At 44.5% G+C, this 22,978-nt stretch overlaps 1 protein-coding gene across 3 annotated transcripts in view; it reads right to left on the reverse strand.

The window, feature by feature from the left end:
* Positions 1-22,738, reverse strand: part of PHF19 (PHD finger protein 19) — a 34,962-nt gene extending 12,224 nt beyond the window's left edge. For 2 of the 3 annotated variants that reach the window (XM_081180035.1, XM_081180033.1), the window contains exons 1-8: positions 22,480-22,738; positions 10,856-11,050; positions 10,285-10,366; positions 6,334-6,429; positions 5,057-5,157; positions 3,760-3,908; positions 2,069-2,164; positions 1,740-1,808 (exon numbers count right to left, since the gene is read on the reverse strand). In XM_081180035.1, the coding sequence (XP_081036161.1) occupies positions 1,740-1,808; positions 2,069-2,164; positions 3,760-3,908; positions 5,057-5,157; positions 6,334-6,429; positions 10,285-10,366; positions 10,856-11,035 (773 nt within the window). In that variant the 5' untranslated portion in view covers positions 11,036-11,050; positions 22,480-22,738. Of the gene's footprint in view, positions 1-1,739; positions 1,809-2,068; positions 2,165-3,759; positions 3,909-5,056; positions 5,158-6,333; positions 6,430-10,284; positions 10,367-10,855; positions 11,051-11,156; positions 11,202-22,479 lie in introns of all 3 variants that reach the window. The other variant, XM_081180034.1, reaches the window with a different exon arrangement.
* Positions 22,739-22,978: the final 240 nt, after the last annotated feature.

Consider the following 22,978-nt stretch of genomic DNA (forward strand, 5'->3'; position numbering starts at 1 on the left):
GGCCGCTGAGAGTTATTAGCCGGCCCCCATTCGTCTCACAGAGCTACAACTTCCAGAGTGGTTTAGCAGTCAACCTCTATTCCCAGAGAGATTGTAGCTCCAGGAGTCTATTTTCACTTACATGTGCATTCTTAACCACGCTTTTATTCCAGCATATGAATTCTTGTACACATTACCTGGCAGGAGAGCTGCATTGCAAATTTCAGAGCAGAACAAATTCTGAAGGTGGCCGTGTTTCACTTCCCATTTTGTTTTGGGAAGCATGGATTAGGTAGGTTCACCTTTAAGCAAGACCTGAATCGAATTTCTCCCTCATCCCTAAATGCAGTGGAGGTATTGCTCCTTGCATAATTGCCATGTTCTTTACCGCTACCAGTTTACAGATTGCCTCCCATAAGAAAGACTCCAAAGGACACCTCTGACACCTTGGCTCTTTCCAAGCACCTAACGCAACACAGAAGGATTGTTAGAGTTCATACTAAACATGGTCATTTCGATAAGTGCCTGTAAATCAACAATGTAAATAGAAGTGGGGTTAATGTAGATCTCTGGCTGCTCATGCTTACTTATGAGGCCATTTCACAGACAGCTGAAGCCTTGGCAATGCATCCAATGATCTAGTTATCTGACAGTGTCCCTGATCAGTTTTCTTCTTATATGCTATTGCCTTATATGCTTTTCCACCTGGCCTGGGAGGGCAGGTGAACAGGGGGGTTTTGTATCTTTTTTTTAAAGATCTTGTGGTTTATGTTTTTTGATGTTTTAATTACTGTTTATTACTACTATTGTTATGTTGCAGTAATGTCTTTTTGCATGTTGTAAGGCACATTGAGCATGGTTTGACTGTGGAAAGGTGGCATATAAATAAAATGTATGAGACTCTTGAGAGTCCCATGGACTGTAAGAAGATCACACCTCTCCATTCTTAAGGAAATCAGCCCTGAGTGCTCACTGGAAGGACAGATCCTGAAGCTGAGACTCCAATACTTTGGCCACCTCATGAGAAGAGAAGACTCCCTGGAAAAGACCCTGATGTTGGGAAAGATGGAGGGCACAAGGAGAAGGGGACGACACAGGACGAGATGGCTGGATAGTGTTCTCGAAGCTACCAGCATGAATTTGACCAAACTGCGGGAGGCAGTGGAAGACAGGAAAGAGTCAGACACGACTAAACAACTAACAACAACATGTATGTATGTATGTATGTATGTATGTATGTATGATATAAGCATGTCACACTCTGTAGCAGGGGTTCCCAAAAGTGAGTAGTGCCACCTCCAAGGGGACCAGTGGGTGTACTTAGGAGGGTGTTAAGAGGCAAGGCAGCAGTAGCAGAGCTCTGGAGATGAAAATGACTATCAAACTTTGAAAAGCTAGGACCACTGGATGAAGTTCATCAGTTTTGCTGAATTAATTAAACTAAATAGTTTTTGTTTTATTTTGAATGAATGTGCAATTGATTATTACCGTTTGGAATTTTATTATGTTATTGTCTTCCTTAGTGGGGGGGGGTATTATTTCTGAATAATGATTTATACAGGGTGGGGGGAGCACTCAGGATGAGTTTATAGAACCAAGCAAGGGTGGTCCACTGCTCTACAAGTTTTGTTGGAACCGTATTTATTTCACTACAAATAAAATATTCTATGAAAAAATAGAAAATAAATATTGCTGCTTATATACAGCTGATTTACATCACAATAATAAATGCTGAGAGTGTGCTTCTGCTTCAGCCTTACCATCTCAAAGACAAACGTTTGATGTACTCTGGGCCCTGGTTGCACACCGCGCAGCAGAAAACATAAAACCTGAAAGTTAAAAAAGAAACAAAAACAAATAAATGAACAAGCAGAACTTTCTTTAACTCAGATCCGCAGCATGGTGCACCTGGTGTTGCTCAGGTATGAACCCAAAAAAAGATGTCAGTGAAAGTACCAGGCTGAGGAGAACATTGCACAGATTGTAGCCACCACCAGAAAGGCCCTCACCCTTTATCATTCTCCTCCAAGCCTCCCTCAGAAGGGGGGCCCCAACACAGCAATCCAAAGAAGGTGAGGGAAAGACGTACCGGTCTCCATACATCATTGGGCAGCTAAGGCACTGTGTGCAGGCTTCATGGAACCATTGTTGGCAGCGGTAACATTGCAGCATCTTGAGGTACCACCTGGAGGGGAAAGAAACTTGCTTGGAACAGGAGAGAGTTGCAACACCTGTGGAGTATTCCCTACTCAAGTTTGCCAACCACCACTACAGTACTAGCATGGGTCTCCCAGAAGGATGCTGATGAGGAATTGCAGCCTTTGGGCTGGAAAAAAAATACCCCACTGGTGAGTTAGATTAAATCAGTCCTCCACAACCTGGGACCCTCAAGTTGTTGTTGGACTCCCAGTTACCAGCAGCCCAGGCTAGCATGGCCAATGGGCAAGGATTATGGAAGTTATAGTCTAACATCTAAAGAGCACCAGGTTGAGGAAGTCTGAATTAACTAAGAAAAACATAAGAAAAGCCTCCTGGAACAATGGCTCATTTAGACCAGCATCCTGTTTTCTCCCAGTGGCCACAGAATAGCTATCATGGCTAGTAGCCATTGATAGTCATCTCCTCTGTACACTTGTCTAATCCTCTTTTAACGCCATCAAACTTGGTGGGCATCACTGCATTCTGTGGGAGTGAGTTCCAGAATTTGACTGTGTGCAACTTTTATCTGTCCTGAGTCTTCCAACATTCAGCTACATGAGTCCTGCTTTGAACTCTGAATTAATGAAGATGGTGCTCATCCCTTGCAGTCTTCCCATTAGACCTTCTGGAAGGCCACTGTGAGAACAGGATGCTGGACTAAATGGGCCATTGGCCTGATCCAGTAAGGCTCTTATATGAGGTGTTCCCAATTTAGTGCAAGTCAGAAAAACTGCAAGTAGGCACCATCTTAAAAGAGGCATTCATCTATCTATATCTATCTAGCTATCTATCTATCTATCTATCTATCTATCTATCATCTATCTATCTATCTATCTATCTATCTATCTATCTATCATCTATCTATCTATCATCATCATCATCATCATCATCATCATCATCATCTATCAGCAAGAGATGCCTCTTCCACATGCTTCATCTAAAAGCCAAGAAACTTGCTAACTGCTGTAACTTATTTAATTTAACTGGTCCACTATTCATCTGCAATTTAATTGATTTATATTTCTGCAAAGCAGGTTGAAGTGGGCATAGCTCGATAGATAGAGCATGAGACCCTTAATCTCAGGGTTGAGGGTTTGAGCCCCACATTGGGCAAAAGTTTCCTGCATCGCAATGGGTTGGACTTAGATGATCCACACGGTCCCTTCCAACTCTACAATTATATGACTCTGTGATTCCAGCCAGGCAGAAACACAATGGGAGTGCAAAGCAGGGCCCATAAGGGGTGTGGCCTGGAAAGAGTCCCAAGGACCAGACAGAGAGGCTTGGAGGGCCGCATTGGGACCCCAGGCCAGTCATTTCCCAGTCGCGGTGTAGGTAAGCCTCTCTATCTATCTAGCTGTGCAAGACACACACATTTTAAAGCTTGCATCTGCACCCCTGGAGATGTGGACCACCACATGATTCAGGAGCTTAAATCTCCAAAGGAAGACCCCCCCCCACAGAAGAAAAGGGCAGGATAGATTTGCTCCCTATTGTCAGAGGTCTTCAGAAAGCTCCATCTCCTCAGACATGCCCCCTTCTCCTGGGTGCCACCTTTGTTTTCATTTCGGTTTCTCTTACTCGCCAGGGCCGCCACAGTAACAGTAACACTGCTGGTGATTGGTTCTGTGGAGGGAGTCCCATTCCAGCTCCTGCAGGTTATAGGACAGCACCATCTTGATCCTTTGCAGCGTCTTCGCAATGGTGCCTTTCCTCAGGGCTCCACCATTCTGCAGAGGCAAAAAGCAGCAAGAGTTTCAGAAGACAAAAAGGCCTCATGGACTGGCAGGTGCTAGAGGATGGATGGGGGCAGGGGGGAGGGGCCGGGATGCTGAGCAAAGCTGGGGTGGGCCGATGGTGGAATGACTCTGGGGAAGGGACCAGTGAGTTGTGGGGTTCTGCGCCTCCACTGGGGAGAAACATTCAGTGTCACTCCAACTTTCTGTGGCTGTCACAAGTTATGAGTAAAGATTTGCTCAGAGAGCTGAGTAGAAAGAATTGTCGCTTATCACCTGTGTCTTAAGGAGCTGACGTAACAAGCTGATTCAGCAATAAAAGGTAAAGGGACCCCTGACCATTTAGGTCCAGTCGTGGCCGACTTAGGGGTTGCGGCACTTACTGACAAGAGCACCTGCTTTGCATGCAGAAGAGTCCATATCCAGGCAGGGCCAGGAAGGACCCCTGTTTGAAACCATTTTTCTTTCTCTAATACTTTTTAATCTCTCTTGTTTTCTTTCTTTAGGTTTTCCTATTTCTTGTCTTTTACAGTGGTACCTTGGGTTACATATGCTTCAGGTTACATGCGCTTCAGGTTACAGACTCTGCTAACCCAGAAATAGTGCTTTAGGTTAAGAACTTTGCTTCAGGATGAGAACAGAAATCGTGCTCCGGCAGCAGCGGGAGGCCCCATTAGCTAAAGTGGTGCTTCAGGTTAAGAACAGTTTCAGGTTAAGTACGGACCTCCGGAACGAATTATGTACTTAACCCGAGGTACCACTGTATTCTTTCTTCCTACGTTCTTTTATAGATTAAGTAGCTGTTTGTATCAGTATATTATAAAATGATACTTTGTGATGGATATGCAATTTTGTATATCTCTGAATACGTATCAGTACATAAATTAAAGAGAGAGAGAGAGAGATCTTGAAGAAATGGTGTCAGCATAAACAATGCTTAAACTGAATGGATCAATGGTCTGACTTATAAAAATAATAATATTCTGGCTGTCCTCTGGCAGAGACAGCACACTAGGTTCGATCCACCACTAGCAATTGCTAGGTTTTCACATAGGGGCATCCATAAAGAAGCATCTGCCCAGAGATTGTATGCTCCCGAAACGAGAGCTAGCAGAAAGCATTCCTTGAATCCTATCACTCACCCGTACAGCCAGGGCAAAGATGCATCTCCGACAGAACCAAGATGAATCCAAGGAACTCTCATCGCTGCTCACCGCTGGGATATGGCATTGCTGGTGAAAACCTGAGAGGCAAAGTTTTGCAACTACGTCAAGAGGCTGAGCACTTTCTACAAGGTTGCACTAGGCTAAATCCATCATACCATACACTAAAAGTACATAGCTCCCCTCTCAAAGAATCCTGGAAACTGTAGCTTGTAAAGGGTGCTGGGAGTTATAGCTCTGCAACGGGCAAACTACAGTTCTCAGGATTCTTGCACTCTTGTAACCAACAGGCTACAATGTCAAGCAACAGAATGATAAACACACACACACACACACCCCTAACAGAAATTTTCAGTCCTTGAACATTGGAACAATCCAACCCACAGTGGATTGATTCACTGTTTGCAAACAGGGCCATGAAATCGGGGGGGGGGGGGCATTTTGGAAAGAGGTCTAACTGTGAGGCTGAGCACCACAGTGTTTTTTGAAGGGACCAACATTTGAGACTTCCTGCATTTACTCTGGGATCATGAATGTTGTAGAAGGGCCATAACTCAGTGGCTGAGCACCTGTTTGCATGCAGAAGGTCCTCAGTTCAATTCCCAGCATCTCCAAGTATGGTTTGGAGAGACTCCAAAACCCTGGAAAAGCATTGCCAGGAAGTGTCTACACTGGGAAATACTGAGCTGCATGGACCAAGGATCTGACTCAGCTTAAGAAGATTCCTATGTTCCTAGGAATGTCACTCAGCATGCCACTGCCAAGCTCTGACCAAAGGAAAGAAATGCAAGATGTCCACCAGGGAAGCTTCTTGACACCAGCAGGAGGCTGCAGCCATCTAAGGGCCACTCGGAGGCTGCTCTCCTATTGAGGCAAAGGAGTCTGGCCCCATCCACCAACCAAAGAGCAGCAGGAGGGAGCTTGCTTTCCAGTCTCCTTGACAGAAATAAAACTAAAGTGCATAACATGAAAGGAAAAGGTACTGGGATGGAGGAGGAAAAAAGCAAATTGGGGCATCTGAGAGTTGCGGGGGGGGGGAATCATCTTATTATTTATTCTTACATGCCACTCTAAGAACCTTTTAGATCTGGAGAGCAGAGCTTTTTTTTTTTTTTAAAGAGACTTCCCGCCGACCTAATAACGATACAGCAAGCTTGCTGAACGATAAGGGCATTCTTGTTGCTGCCATTTTCTGCCTCACCCCCCCCCCAAGCCCCTAACACAGGGTGGTGGAAGTTCCAGGACATTCTTCTTACCAAGTCCACATTTCCCGCATATCAGTATGTCATTCATGGGGGATTTTGTCTTTTCCATACAGATGTTACACATTGACTCTTCACCAGGGAGACCAGCTGAAAAAGAAGACGAACGTCAGCAGCAATCGCCACAACCGCTTGGAAAAAGGATGGAGTACCATTGTACTGTTGAGAGTATATTAACCCATGGTCTGTTTGTGTGGTTTGGGAGCTGCACAGTCAGGGTGGAAACAATGCTGTCCAGGGTTGTAAAGACTGCAGAGAGAACAATTGGGTGCACTCTTCCCACCTTGGATCAAATCTATGCTGCCTGGTGCCATAAGAAAGCGGCAGAGATAGTGCAGGATAGTACGCACCCCGGGAATGATCTCTTTCAGCTTCTGCCTTCTGGAAGAAGGTACAGGGTTATAAAGACTAGGACTAGCCGCCTGAGAAACAGTTTTCATCCAAATGCGATTTTGGTTTTAAACGCAGTGTAAGGTAGTCTCTGTGGGAGTATATTGTATTTAATTATGGGGTGTCAGAGTTTTTAGAGGGTTAACCAGGCTGGGATAGCAAGCTTGTTGGTTTTTGAATGTCTGATGTAGATTTTTTTCAATTTCGTTGTTCTGTATGGGACAACGACAATAAAGATTATCGTATCGTATCAAAGCCCAATCCTACTGTCACTGGAGATGGGAGATTTCCACCTCATATGCAAAGATGAAAAAGCCTTATATCAGGGTCCCCTCCAGAAATACATTTTATATAACGCCAGTGGTGGTGAGTTTTCTGCTCATGATGGTATTGGGGCGGTTATATGCAGGCCACCTTCACACACATAAAGCACTATGATGCCACTTTAAACAGGAAGAACTACAATTCTCAGAGTGGTTCAGCAATCAATCAATCAATCAATCAATTCCTCTTTCAAAGGAGACTCTGAGAATTGTAGCTCTGGAGGGGGGGTAACAATTATCAGCACCCTTAATAGCTCCCTTAATTTTTGGGGGGAAAGTCAGGACTGTTTAAATTTAGCCATAATCTTGCTTATAACAGTGCTTGTGCCAGCAAAAGTTTCAGGAGGGACATACGGCTTCATTTCTTATTGGTGCATTCCCCATAGCCAGGAGCAGAACGACTTTGAAACTAATTAAGCTTAAGCTTTAGGTCCTCTAATCCTGAAGGAGCCCCAGAAGGAATGTTAGTCCTCATTGCTTAAACGTTTTGGGTCTAGTAGATCCAATCTGAGTCTCACAACTCAAACCGATTAATTTTTTATTGTGTGTATTTCAACAATTCCAAAGTTTGAGAGTCAGCAGCACAGATGTTGCAATGGTGGAGTGTCACTGTAAGTTGGCTGTTCTGCTGTGACTAATATATCCCCCCCTTTTTAAAAAAAATAAAAATCAGAGGTGGGTTTTCTGACTGGATGAATATGCTCAGAACTCTGGAAAATCCTGAAGACAGCATGGAATATAAACGGGGCAATGTTGTGTTGGATAACAAAAAAGTCAAATAAAAATACTGTGGATCAGCAACTTGAAGAACAGATGAGAAAAACCATACAGTACTATTCTGAAGTTTTTAAAAGAGTTGCAGCCGACTGCTTGATAATCCAGTTAAGTAAGAGAATTGACCCATATGAGCAGATTGCAAAAAAGATTCAAATTCTTCTCAGAACTGATGAACAATTCTGAAATTGATGTGGACAGTAATTAACTGATAAAATCATATTACAAAGATGATATTGACTGCAAATTAGTAAATGGGTATTATCAGTTCAAAGAATATTTGCACCTTAGGAAAACCCAGAACACAGAATAAAATATGCCATTTAAATTTCAATGCGCAGGAGGTCTTCAGCTTATATGTGAGCAACACGTAACTGAAGTGTTGCCCAATATTACTGCTGCACTTAAGATGTACTTGACAATGCCTATCATGAGATGTGAAGCCGAAATGAATTTTTCAAAGCTATTCTTTATAAGCTCTCATAAGATGAAACTGTATGTAACTATGTTGCTAGAAAAGTTAGAAAAAGAGAGTTTCGTAAAATGTGCTCCATGTAGTACACATTTTCATAGGCATCTAAAATAAAAGATTATATTGACCGTGGTATTTTCTATGTTTTATTTCATCATTCTATGATGTATCTTGCATGTATATAACATTTCCCTAATTTTCATACCCCCATAACCTGAAAACTATGAGGCACAGGGGTGTGGGAATTATTCACACCAGTGATGTCAACGTGTGAGATCATCCAGCACAGCAAATTTAATCAAAATCCAAGATGTAGTAGCCACATTTTTTTAAAAAATGTGGTGAGCAGTCGTGGAGCAACCTCATTGAAGAGGATGACAGTGGTCACCCAGACCACTGCTGGTTGCTTCAGGGACCCCTAAATGTAGGTCTGCCACAGCCCACAGCTTCCTGCTGAAGCCCTGTAATATTTTTATACCACAGATGGTCCAGATTTATCTAGTCTGTAGTCTAGATTGCAGGAATATCAATTTAGAGGGGGGGAAACTTCACATCTGTAGGAAAAACAACAGGAATGTAGCAAAATGTTCCAGGGGGTTCTATGATATTGTTCTTTTCAGCAAAATATAATATCTGGCTGAAAAGCTTTGATATTAGTCAGAGAACCTAGCTCTGGTTCAGCAGATCATAGAATCATAGAATCATAGAGTTGGAAGAGACCACAAGGGCCATCGAGTCCAACCCCCTGCCGAGCAGGAAACATCATCAGAGCACTCCTGACATATGGTTGTCAAGCCTCTGCTTAAAGACCTCCAAAGAAGGAGACTCCACCACACTCCTTGGCAGCAAATTCCAAATTCATATGCTTGCTGTCTCAGGCAGACATTTTCATCTTGCACTATTTGCTAAAATATCTGAGGACTATTAAAGTGAAAGAAAGGTGTTTGTCAAGCAAAATAAAAAAAATCAGGTTTTGTCTTGCTTTTGTTGCGCTATGGTGCAAGAGCTTCTTCTCTTCATAAGGGCACCAATGCAGTAATTTTGGAGAAGCATTGCACAGCAAAGAATATCGAGGAATGGTGTGTGGCCAGGCCAGTAAATTTACCACTGTTACACTATTATTGTATTAATGGCATGTTGCAGAAAGCACCAGCAAGAATACCCCAAAATGGGGAAAAACTCCCTGTCTGGAACCCTGGAGAGCAGCTGCCACCCAGTGTGGACAATACTGAGTTAGGCAGACCAATAGCCTGACTTGGTATAAGGCAGCTTCCTATGTTCTAGCATCAAAAACTCCTGTAAATTGGGAGCACAGGAAATTGCCTTATAATCAATCTAACCGTTCCCGCTCATTATCGTCCACAATGAGCTGAGCAAGTCAAGGTTGGTATGTGAAGGTTGTGTTTACAGGAGAACCATGGGAGAAAGACAGAACAGGACGTAAGTAAAGGATTGTTATTAGAAGCTGTGGTCGGGCAAGAGATAAGGAAACTAGAAGCTTAATGTTATGACTCACAGAAAAACTATTAGAATTTAGGTGAAGGTGAAAGTAATGCTATACATGGACATTACTGCCCCATTGCTTGTAAGTGCTGTTTTCATATTTGGTGTGCCACACACTCTCTCCCTACTTTCTGATTGCGTCAGTTGTGTCACACTAGCCTTGGAACACCTAAATAAACATCCTGTTTTGCTGACAATGAGGGGTGGGTGTCTGGATTCTCTTGGCCATTCCAGGGCATTGGGCTTGAACCCCAGTATCTCTCAAACACTATGTTCCGTCAAACCCAACACATCAGGGAGAAGCTCTACAGTAGAGCCATTTGTTTCAGGAAGTCTCGTTGTGTGTTTCAAAATGGCACCCACCTACCCCTGAAATTTAACATGGTACATTCTGCTTCCCCACTTCAGGATCCCCCTCCACTACCACCAGCATGTAGGCTGGGCCCATGTGGAAGTCCCAGAGAAGACTGCAGACTCACGCACCATGCTGGATGTCTTTCCAAAGCACCCAGTATTTGGAGTTGTCTTCAAAGGTCATCAGGCAACTCTGTTTGGAACCGCTCACCTGCAAATATGGAAACCAGGGGGCAGAGAGAGAAAAACTGTTAGGAACCAATGGTTCACACAAGCTATTAACACAAGCAAGACTGGTACAATAATGAGGTGGAATGAAACAATTACTTCAGCTGGTGGGCATGGAGGGCAGAAAACTGATGTCCCACAATCACCCCACTCACTTCATTATTACATTGGCTTGGCACCCCCTCCTCACTGCCTCACTTTGCTCTGAAATTTCAGTGGTACTATGACTGATGTGTTCTCAACCTCTCATTGAAATCAACAGCAATATAAGGTGCTTACATTTGATTTGATTTGCACATACTCTGTGCAGAATATGAATAAAAAGTGAGTATCTTCCTAATGTTCCCAAGAGCATAAATGATGTTTTGTTACCCTCCATGAGAAAAGGATCCAGCATTCTTTGTCTAAGGAAAATGATTTATTTTTTCCAATAAAGAAGTTTTTTTAAAAAATAAAAAACCACTTTCTTTACCCTCTTGATCTTCCCAAGGTAATAGAGCCCATCAGTCCAACAGCACAAGACGTTCTGTCCTTCTGTTAGCTTGAGCATCAGTTCTTGACGGCTTTTACGGTTCTGGGCAACTGTATCTGCCATGGATGGGTCAACAGGTCTGCTGTCCGCAAGCACAGGCTCAACACTGGCACTCTCCATGACCCTGAGTGGACACTGGTGGTAAAACATGAAATTTTTTAAAATTATTTTTTACACTTTAAAATTCAGCTTCATTAATGAAGGTCAGGAGATACCAAACTTTTCCAGCTGGCAGGCCCACCTGGAACTCGGAGAAAGTGCCATCCCACGAAGCACAAAATGGCAGCTGCATGTGATATGAAATTAATAATAATAATAATATCTGGGCAGCTTCCAACATAACACATAACACAAAATAATATAACACAAAACAGCCATTCCCAGAGTTCCATGAGAAAAAAGATGGATTCTTAAACCACTCTAGGAATTGTATACCTGTGTAAGGAATAGGGGTCTCCTAACAACTCTCAGCGGGCTGGGACGTGGGTGGCGCTGTGGGTTAAACCACAGAGCCTAGGACTTGCCGATCAGAAGGTCAGCAGTTCGAATCCCCGCGGCGGGGTGAGCTCCCGTTGCTCGGTCCCTGCTCCTACCAACCTAGCAGTTCAAAAGCACGTCAAAGTGCAAGTAGATAAATAGGTACCGCTCTAGTGGGAAGGTAAATGGCGTTTCCATGTGCTGCTCTGGTTCACCAGAAGCAGCTTAGTCATGCTGGCCACATGACCCAGAAGCTGTACACCGGCTCCCTTGGCCAATAAAGCGAGATGAGCGCCGCAACCCCAGAGTCGGTCACGACTGGACCTAATGGTCAGGGGTCCCTTTACCTTTTAACAACTCTCAGCACCCTGAACAGACTACAACTCCCAGGATTCTTTGGGGGAAGACACAACAGCTTAAAGCAGCATGGCACTGTTTTACATGTATAGTGCAGACAGGGTCCATGTGGAGGCCAACGGGCTGTGGAAGCCACCATCTACTGAGGGTGGTGTTTGCCCTGATTACATCACAAAACCACAACCCCCTCAAGGAACTCTTTTGGTTCAAAAAACAGGAGGCCCAGCCAACAAGCCAGTAGCATGGACCGCCTGAACCATGATCTATTTTTATCTCTTTGTTGGCGGCGGATGCCTTTGCTCAGCAGAGACTATGGAATTGAAAAGCCTACAAGATCAGCTGAGCCAACAACATCTAACAGGTCACTCTCCCAACGTCTGGCAAGCAGACGCCTTGCACAATCTGTTGGAGCATGACCCTCTGGTCATGTGTTGCTGCTGGCTGATCAGGATCCAAGGGTTGTGCGCAGAACACTCTGCAACAAGGCCTGGGTGTCACTATCTGCCTCACTGAGCTCACACTGGACAGCAGCTAAAAAATGCAGGGCAGCAATGGCGAGTCTCAGGGTTATGTATATTCCCAGTTGGTCGACATCACCTCAAACTGGGACTTCGATATTAGAAGGCGATCAAATACAGTTGAGTGGGATCGTCTTGGGAACTCTGGTGGCTTCTGCTAGGAATTGCATGGTTTATAAAGGGAACCTGGGATAGGAGGTATCATGTAGCCTGACCACTAAAACACAGTGATTACTGCAATGCACTCTGTGTGGGGCTGCCCACAATTTTTATTGCATGCAGGCAACTTCTAGGAGCTACAGGTAAGAGCTGAGTGCAGGGTGGGGACCAAAGATGGACAAAATACCAATAGGGACATGACATGTTCTCCACCAGAGGTATTACTCCTCCACTAACACTCCCCTGTACAATACAATGAGCATCAACAAAAGACCCAGAGTAAAATCTGGTGAGGAAGCACAATTCACCCATCCCTCCACAAAACCAGATAACTACTCATAACTTTGGGAGTGACCAGTTCTGCCAACATGTCAAGTGTGCGTTAGCACCATACCCCAGGAAACAGTTTCGAATGGCCAGTTAAACCAGGGTAGCCGAGGGGCCTCAAACCCTCAGTGAGTTAGGGACTTCCCTTGCATGCGATGATGGGCTCTGGTGGATTGAACGGACAAGACCAATAGTGGGTCCAATGGTCAAGAAAGCAGTTTCTGCATGTGCTGTAGAGGGAAGTGAGGGGCCGATGGGGCTCATCAACCTGGAAGTTAGCCCTTCTAGGAGAAGGAAAACTCTGATCCTAAGATATGCCTTGTGAAATATCTTTGGGAGGAGACAAGGCTAAGTGGTAAACCCTACATAGATCTGGAGTGGAGTCTCTAAGATGGTTGGATGGCACCTTGTACGCCTCCTGCCACAACTCCTGCAGCCAAGCTGATGCCAAATGTATTGCTCCGCTTTCCTTTGGACCACATCAGGGAGGCTGAGAGGGGAGGTCTTGTCGCCTGAGCAGCCCAGGACCTCCAGACACACTGCCCAGACTTGTGCCCCAGGGAGGTCACTAATGCAGCAGTCTGACTTAGAACTCCATTGTCTCTTGAGACAGATGGATGCTCACAACATTGTATTCTATTCTGCTTTGTTGTATAGATTTATTTAGCCACCTTGGGCGGGTTTCTCAGAGACAAAAAAAATTGGTTGTATCCAATTAAATTCTTCTCAGAGTAGACTTAGCAAAATTAATGGACCTAAATGAGTCATGTCCTTCATTTCATTCCAAAGTGAGTAGGACTAACACTAGATACAATGGATTATCATTGAATCATTATTAATAGTTTTCATGGATATTATTTAGTTGATCTTCAATTCATTTACTGTGGTGGGGCATATACACATTATTGTCTTGAAAGAATCTTTGTTTGGAAAGGCAGGACATAAACTGGTTTCAAAAAAATTAAATGAGCTTATTCTTATTAATTTATATACTATATTATTAATTTTAAATATTTATCAAACTAAATCCTGCTCAGATTAGACCCACTGAAATTAGTGGACCTAAATTTCTCATGTCTATTTTTAATTGCTCTACTCCTCATAGTCTAAACTGGAATATAAACTACATAAGTTAAAGCACCGTCTATGTACATAGTGCTTTACAAAGAACAGGTTGAAGAGGTTTCTGCCAGCGTTCCAAAATTAGCCGGGCACCAGTCAATTCTGCAACTGGCAACCAGCATTTTGCAGCTGGATGGAGATGTCTGGGGGCCACCCTTGGTGCCTAGCATCTCCCCCTGCCTGGCTGCAGTCAGCTGGTCTGCTGGGCACTGCAGCAGCAAAAAAGGGGTGCCATTTGCTGCCACGCTACTCTGCAGACCAACTGATTCACCTGACAGCAAAGGGGGGGGGGTTATTTTTTTGCTGCCGTACTGCCAGGCAAATCACCTGGTATGGTAGCGCAGCTGCAGCAAAAAAAAAAAAAAAAAAAAAAAAAGTTGCCTAGACATTTTGTTTTTGCATCCACAAACCACCGTATGTTTCGCTCTATAAGACGCACTTTTTCCCTCCTAAAAAGTAAGGGGAAATGCGTGTGCGTCTGATGGAGCGAATGCAGGCTGCGCAGCTATCCCAGAAGCCAGAACAGCAAGAGGGATCACTGTGCAGCGCTCCCTCTCGCTGTTCTAGCTTCTGGCTTAGCCGGGTGCAACCTCTTCAGGGCAGCGGGGAGCCTTCACCCCGCTGCCCTGAAGAGACTGTGCAGCTCTTGGGGGCTTTTCCGGGAGGTGGGGGAAGGGACAGAGCGCGCAAGAGCCGCGCTCCCTTTAAAGAGCCGCGCAGAGCGTGTGTGCTGCTCTTGGAGGCTTTTCCCTGAGGAGGAAGAAGGGAAACCCATCAGTGACAGGCTGCCCTTCTCCCTCCTCAGGGAAAAGCCTGCAAGCACCACACACACGCTCCACGTGGCTCATGAAAGGGAGTGCTGGGCAGAGTCTGGGAAGCATACAGGCTCTGCTCAGCACTCCCTTTAAAGAATATTTTTCCCTTGCATTCCCCCTCTAAAAACTAGGTGTGTCTTATGGTCAGGTGCGTCTTATGGGGCGAAAAATACGGTAGGTCCCAGGAGCCACATGGCTCCTTGGTTTTTTTCTATCCCAATTTCTAACACTGGTTTCTGCCCCTGGGGGGCTTACAATTAAGGAAGACATCAGAGGAAGACGGGGAAGGGGGAGTAAGATAACAGGAGGACATATGATTGTTTCAGGAACTAATTGTCTGATTGGGTGTAAGGCTACTTCCTAAGGAAGTTTCTTTGGACAGCTGTTCCTTAACTTTATTTTGCCAGCTGAGGAAGCCAGCGCCAATTAGCAGCAGGATACAGCAGGCGCAGTCTGTTGCTTGTTAAATCAGTGCTGGAGATTGAGGCAGGTCAGGTTCCAAGGAAGCTCATTCTGTGTTCGGTTCCAAACTATGAGAAACCGCCTCTGGTTTTCCAAGAAAAAGGTCTGGAGTTCATTGGATTTGCTTCTCCAGCCTCACAATTACACAACGCACAAACCCGAAGGGACTCCAAATCTCCTTAAACAAACACATAATCACCACCCATCTTTACCAGGAAGCCTTTGGCACAATATTGCCACATGTCTTAACAGCTCTTGATTTCATTATTGATCCTATTGTCAGCTTGAGCCCCACAAGGGGTGCTTATCTTAAAAGATGATGTGTAAATCTATGAAATATATAAATAAAGCCATAGCGCATTGGGATGTAGCCAATGCTAGGCCTACTCAGAGTAGAACCACTGAAATTAATAGCCAAGACTATGGCCACATTCACACCATACATTTAAAATGATATGCTACCACTTTAAACAGTCATGGCTCCCACCCCCACAAATAATTCTGGGTCCTAAGGGTGCTTAAAGCTGCTATCAGACCCCCGCTTCATAAACTTCCCTGTACAGAAGAGGAACTGATTGTTAAAGCCCCCTGAGAATTGTATCTCTATGAGGGGAATGGGGGGTCCTGTTTCCAGCTCCCAGCGCCCTTAACAAACTACAGCCCTCATAATTCTTATGGGGAAGCTATGCTCTTTTGCAGTGGTATCACAGTACTTTAATTAGGAAATGATATATGACAGCCACATTCAAATCTCTCATGGAAGATGGAGAAAGCTTCTTTTCTCCTGCTCTGGAAGGTAGGACCAGTACCAATGGATTCAAGTTACAAGACAGGAGAGTCCAACTAAACATCAGGAAGAACTTTCTTTTCTTTCCCCTCACAATATTTTATTAAAGCTTTTTCATAATACAATACAATAAACTAATGTAATAAAAACAGAGGAAGAAAAAGAAAACTCTCAAGGGTAGTTCTTAACCCTTTTCTTCAGCCTCTCACCTGGGAGCTTCCCTTTCTTCTCCCAGATGTTTCTAAGCAGAGGTTGGATGGCCACCTGTCATGGATGTTTTACCTGAGATTCCTGCCTTGCACGGGGCTGGACTAGATGGCCCTCACGGTCCCTTTCTAACTCTGCAATTCTATGATTCTAAGAAATGTATGGTGTGAACATGATATTACTTAAGTTCATTACATTATTTGGGTTTACTCTGGGTAAAACTTAGTTGGCTGCAACCCACCATAACTAGAAGAGATGCATGTTCCTCTACATACCGTATTTTTTGCACCATAACACTCACTTTTTTCCTCCTAGAAAGTAAGGGGAAATGTCTGTGCGTGTTATGGAGGAAATGCCTACGGGTGGCATGCCTACGGATTTTCCTCCTCTAAAAACTACGTGCGTGTTATGGTCGGGTGCGTGTTATAGAGCGAAAAATACGGTAGTTTATGCTGCTTCCATTTCCCTCTTCTCTCTTTGTCATCTCCCCCCCACACACACACACCCTTGGTCACATTTTACACTGCAAGCTCCTCAGGACAGGGACCTGTCAACCAGAGCTTTTGCCAAAGGGCTCTGCACATTGACGACACTAGATAAATAAATAATGGTTCATGAGAGCAATAATAATAATCAGTAGCCCATGACACGATGGCCCATGACACGATGGGGGTTGGACTCGATGGCCCTTGTGGTCTCTTCCAACTCTATGATTCTATGATTCTATGATTCTATGATTCTATGACACGGAGAGGCACCACTGCTCACCTGACCTCCAAGCAGTTGCTTTGATGCTGCCTACCAGGAGGAAGCAGGGAGGAAGTGGTGAGATTGGCACAGTGCAAATGCACCGGAATAGCCAATCGGGTACTCCTGCCAACGCATTTGCACCACTCTGACCTCACCGCCCCTCCCTCTCCCAGTAAGCAGCAGCAATGCAACTGACCAGAGGGGCAGGTTCCCAAAGATTATCATTATTATCATTTTGTGTGCGGGTGTGGGTGTCTGCACATATGTGTATTTTTGTATGCAATGTTTGGCAGGAAATAAGACAGTAAATAACAAACAACAAACTAAATATTGATGTATGCAATTTTTATTTCTTAACTATATTTAGTGGTAGTATGGCTGTATTGTTTTTTGTAACATAAAATCATTCAATAAAAATTATTTGAAAAAAGAAAAAAGGGGGGGGAGAGAAGCAGGACCCCAAAGTCAGGTGATGGGCAGGTTCCCCACCAGGTCTTCTGCTACTGGAACTTATTATTCTACAAAAAGGCTAAGGAGTAAACCATATACAAATCTGGAGTGGAGTCCCCAAGGCAGTCAGAGGGCGTCTTGTATGCCTCCTTCCTGCAACTCCTGCAGCCAACCTGGTGCCAAACGTCTTGTTCTGCTTTGGCCCATGTCATTTTTTATTATTATTATTATTATTATTATTATTATTATTATTATTATTATTATCATCATTTATTCATTTCCCATTTGACACATTACATCCATACAAGCTTTGCCTTAGTCTTATATAGACTTCCCAACTTATCTTCCATCGACACTCTATTTCAAATTTTTAGTTTGCTACAACTCTTTACATTTTCTCTCCCTCCCCCCTTATTATTTCTCTTTTCTTTTCTTTTCTTTGTCTTGTCTACTGCAGCTCATAGGCTTATCCTACTTGCAAGTTAACCTTGATACCACTCTATTCTTCGAAAAGCTCCCACTTGCCTCCTTTTCTTTTCATCACAATTTCTTATTTTGGTTGTCAAACCTGCTAACTAAACAAACTCATATTAACTTCTGCAACCACTGATCCTTTGTTGGAACAATAATTTATTTCGAATTTTTTTGCATAAGTTTTCCTTGCAGCCACAGTTGCATATAAAAATAGGTTCCTTGTTTTCTTAGGTATATCTTCTCCTATTATTGCCAGCAAGAACGCTTCTGGTCTTTTAGGGAAGGTGAATTTAAGGTGCGTTCCTCAAATATCATTTCACAACCACCAACCCCCATACTTACATTGCCACCACATATGATATAGAGAGCCTTCTTTTTCTAAACATTTTCAATATGCATTGGATCCTCTCTTGTGCATTGTGGCATGTTTACTTGGCATCGGATACCATCTATATACCATTTTGAAGATGTTCTCTTGAATTGCATAGCGGGCCAAAAATTTTACTGGCCCATTCCATAATTTTTCCCATGCCAAAGGTTCAATGTTATATCCAATAACTGATGCCCAGTGTATCATCGCCTCTTTCACTTATTCATCTTTAGGTTCCCATTCAAGTAGAGTTCTGTATACTTTAATTTTTTGTTATTTCCCAATATTATTTTCTCAAATTCCAATCTACCTTCTACAAATCCTTTTTCTTTGCCTCTTCTAAATATCTCATTTATTTGGAAATACTGGAATCAATCTGTGACTAGTCTAATTACTTCTTCTTCTCTCTCTCTCTCTCTCTCTCTTTTTAAAGTCTTACAGAGTTATCTTTAAATTCAAGAAGGTCTTTATACGTTCCCCGGTTTTCTTCCATGTTCAATTTTTTTACCACAACCGCCTCCATTGGAGATATCCAGCATGGGGTCTTCCTTTCTTAACATTTCTCTATATTTTGCCTAAACATTGTACACACTCCTCCTGATCACATAATTTAAAAAAACTCTTGTGCACTTTGGCCTTATTATAATACAAATAGCAATGCCACACAAACCTTAGGTCAAATCCAAGTAAAAGGTTCTTGCATCCTTTAATTCTACCCACTCCTTCACGCACACAGCCACAAAGTACAGTCTCAAATCAGCAAATGAGAAACCCCCTCTATTCCTCTCATCTCTTAGTATTTTATACTTAATCCTTGGCGTTTTTTCTTGCCATATAAAAATTGTTAAGTGCTTTTCCCATTGTTTAATTTGGACCCCTTCAGTGAGGCCGAGAGGGAGGTCTTGTCACTTGGACAGCCCAAGACCTCCATCCACACTGCCTAGGCTTCCACTCCGAGGTCACTTCCAGGCTGCTAATGCACACTTTGTCTCTTGAGACAGACAGAGGCCAACAATAACCCCGCCTTTCCTCTGGAAAAAAGTCCTTTTTTCTTTTTTATGCCAAAAGGATGAGGTAGAAATGTCACACAGGAATAAATGAATAAACAAACAACCAGAAGAAGTTACAAAGCACCAGCACTAAACACACCTGTAACACAGCAATCTGCTACTACTTGCCTCAATGTCCAGCAGCAGCAGCAGGAACCGAAATCACTTAACTCTGCCTTCTGTGTCTTGGAAAGGCTGTCAAATATCCCATCAATTCAGGGTGTCAAGCTGTGGTTCCATCTTTCTAGGACTTTGTGGCAGATGTCCAGAGCCCTACTTAGCAGAAGGAGCACAAAGGTCTCTAAACCCATCAGGTCTGGACTGCAGCACAGGTGAGCCCATCAGGGCAAGTAGGGCACATCCCTACCAACCTCAGAAAGCCCCTACCTGCCTGCCTTCTTACTTGCAATCAGTTCCGGGAGTGGACCAGACCGCCAGCTTCTCTGCCTCCTTAGTCTCAGGGTTGCCCTTGTATAAGTCAGCAGGGAAGAGAATGGCAGGGGACTAGACCAGAATTAGTTGGTGCTGCCTCTCACTGGCTCTGGCACCACCTATGACTGGTCTCTCTGCCTTCTGCCCCACCAGGTGCCACCACTGGACTGTGGAGTGAAGGAACGCATAGTACCACCTAAAGGGGCACACAAACCGTGCCCTAAGAATCACACTAGGCAAGAGTTTCAAAAAGCATGGGAGAAATTCAGAGAACACTTCACAAAACAGTGCCCTAAAATACATACCTGGACTTGTTCTGATTAATATCTGCAGGAGACTTTGTGGATATTTAAGTTATAATTAGAAAAATCTTAATAATCATTCATAAAGGAAACAGCTTATAAGAAGTAAATAAGGAGGCCAGACACAGGATAAAGGAAGTCTTTTATTTGCTTGTTTGTATTGTTATATTGTATTTCTCTATCGGGGGCGGGGGGGTTATGTTATGTTGTAAATAAAATGTTCAATAATTTTTTTGTAGAAAAACAACAACAACAACCCTGCCCTAAGAAGAGCAAGTCTAAAACAACCTGTTCCACTGAATGGGGGGCAGGTGAGTGTGTGTGTGGGGGGGGGTTGATAGGACAGCCCAGCCATTTCCTTTCCTTTCTTTCTTTTTCATCTCTAATTTACTTGCCACAATTCGAATGCGAAAATTTGGCACGGTGGTCAGAATTTTTAAACAATACAGGTGGATTTCACACACATCAGCGGTAGCGTTTTCATTTTAGCCTACATGCTTTACCTGAGCATAATAATAACAACGCAAGGGCAGCCCTGCTGGATCAGACAAATCTAGTGTAGTCCAGCATCCTGTTTCCACAGCGGCCAGCCAGATGCCTGCAGGAGACCAGCGAACAGGATTTGAGTAAAAGAACAACCTACCCTCCTGCATTTCCCAGTAACTGGAATTCGGGAGCATCGCTGCCTTCAGCCGTGCAGGTAGAGCATAGCCTTCATGGCTAGCTGCCAAGGATAGTCCTAAACTCCACGAAGGTGCATAGGCTATCAGGTGCTTGGAGCAGCCTCAGTATGATGCAGCCCTTTCCCCAGGTTACACCTGCTCACTGTCCCTCCTCTGCAGTCTCCATGATAAATTCTACCTGGCTGAAATGTACCCTTGAACAGTGATAATGCCACTTGGATGAGAGGCTTCTGCGTGTGGGTGAAAACATGCACCTACTGACCATTTGGAAGAATGCAGAGAGAGGAATCATAGGCGCATCTGCAGCAGCACAACCAAACTCTCCAAAGGTTTGACTTCAGCCCTGAAGATGCATTCCACCACTGTCTCTCCAAGCAGACACATGTCAACGATATATATATATATATATTAAGAGTCACACCTGTAGCACCATATGCTTTTTGGCTCTGGCCCTGCCCACCAGAGGCATGTAGTTCCTGGAAGATTGTCCATGGGGGGAATACAGCACAGCCTTTGAGTGAAAGAGATTCCCTGTCCCTGGTATACTGTTCCTGAAGATGGAGGTTCTACTGAGCTCTAATACTATTAGACAAACCTATCCTTGCAGTCAGTGTTGAGTTCTACAAGCCCCTTGCCAATTTCCTCCCTCCTCTTTGACGAACTATCAAGACTGTGTCCTCTCTCTGCTCAGAATAATCCGGGGGGGGGGGCATCACTATCTAGGGGGGTGGGGGGCTCTCACTGTAACCAAAGGGAGAGAGTAAATCTCCCGCGTGTAGTTGTCTAAGAGCCGGCTACTCACCGCGCTCTGATTGGCTGATTCAAAAAAAGACCCGTGTAAAAAAAAATTTTTTAAAGAAAATACATTTTTTTTGGGGGGGGGTGTTAACAACACACCGTCTGTCTATTCAAACCGAAAGAAGTCAAAGGATGCGGTTAATAAAAAAAGCGTCGCGCGCACAGGGTATCTCCGCAACTAAGCGTCCCCTATTTCTTATTCATCATATTTACTCAAGTTTGCAAGCAACTGTCAATGAAGTATGTGCACAGTCAGGCGCGTGCACCCCCCCCCCTTGCGGAATCCCAGTTTTTTTATCAGGGTTGCTGCAGCCCTACTCGGAGTAGGCCCATTGAAACTGGTGGGCATGACTCACACCGGCCCATTCATTCTAGTGGGTCTGCTCTCGAGTAGAATTCAGCCGGTTACAGCCCACAACACGAGACTTTTAGTTCCCAAAGGAATACAGAAGCGGTTACACTTTCATTTTTGATAGCAAAACAGGCAGCTTTCTTCCTCTCCGCCCCCACCAACCCGGTACCCTCAGGCGGCTCTATCTTCTTCCCCTTAATTCGGCAGTAACCCGCACCACGTTCAACTTAAGCGTGCAAAAGGGACACCTTTGCTTTGCAAGGGACAGAGTGCGTGGGCTTGCAAGCGCAACGTGGTTGCGACCCCGAATACACGTTTTACTCGGAAGCAAAGCACCTCTCGCCGAGTTCAATAAGTGACTTGCTCCCTAAGCGAGGTTCCACAGCCTAAATATCCAAAAACGTAACGATCTTGTCCTTGTTCATCTCTATTTTTTTAAAAAAATGAGCATGCAAGCTGCGTGCCTTAGGTTTTGCAAAATCCTGTAATCCCCCCCACACACACAAAAAAAAGTTTAAGAAATAAATAGAAAACTCTGCAACTCTATCTCCTACGGCACGCCGCCGCCAAAGTTTCTCTGCAAACCCGCTCGCTTGGAGACCTGCCGGACACCCCCCTTCTCTGCAACGCGCCCCCGCACCCCCTCGCGCCGCCGCCAAATACAAAATCTTACCGGTTTTCTGTATCAAGAAAGTTTTCTTTTTTCAGTTCCACTCCTGCTCCATTGGAAAGAAGAAAGTGCCAAAAGTACGGGGGCAGCGCGCGCAGGAAAAGCACTAAAATGCCTTTCGGACTCAGTGAGAGTCCCGCAGCGGGGCTCACAGAGCGGGCTCCCCGCTGCACCCCGTGGCACTCCGCACCAGGTTCAGAAAGGTGTCTGTCTCTCCTCAGGCAGCTGTTGCAGACTGAAGATGCTGAGGATGTGAGGCGCCATCTTCTTTTTTTTCCTCTCTCCTTTTTCCCGCGAATTATTTACGTTTTGCTTATGCAATTAGCGCAGGCTGCTTCCCTATTCCCCGCCCACCAGACCGCCCCCGGCTCCTCCTCTGGGCTCCATCCCGCCGGTAGCACAGCCCTCGCTTCGACTGCGCGAAGGGGGGGATACGTTGTCCCCCACCCGCACTGCCCACCCCTCCAAAAAGAAAAACAACTACGCAAAGATTGGAGAAACT

The sequence above is a fragment of the Podarcis bocagei genome (genome assembly GCF_964188305.1).
Source record: "Podarcis bocagei genome assembly, chromosome: Z".
NCBI classification, from domain to species: domain Eukaryota; kingdom Metazoa; phylum Chordata; class Lepidosauria; order Squamata; family Lacertidae; genus Podarcis; species Podarcis bocagei.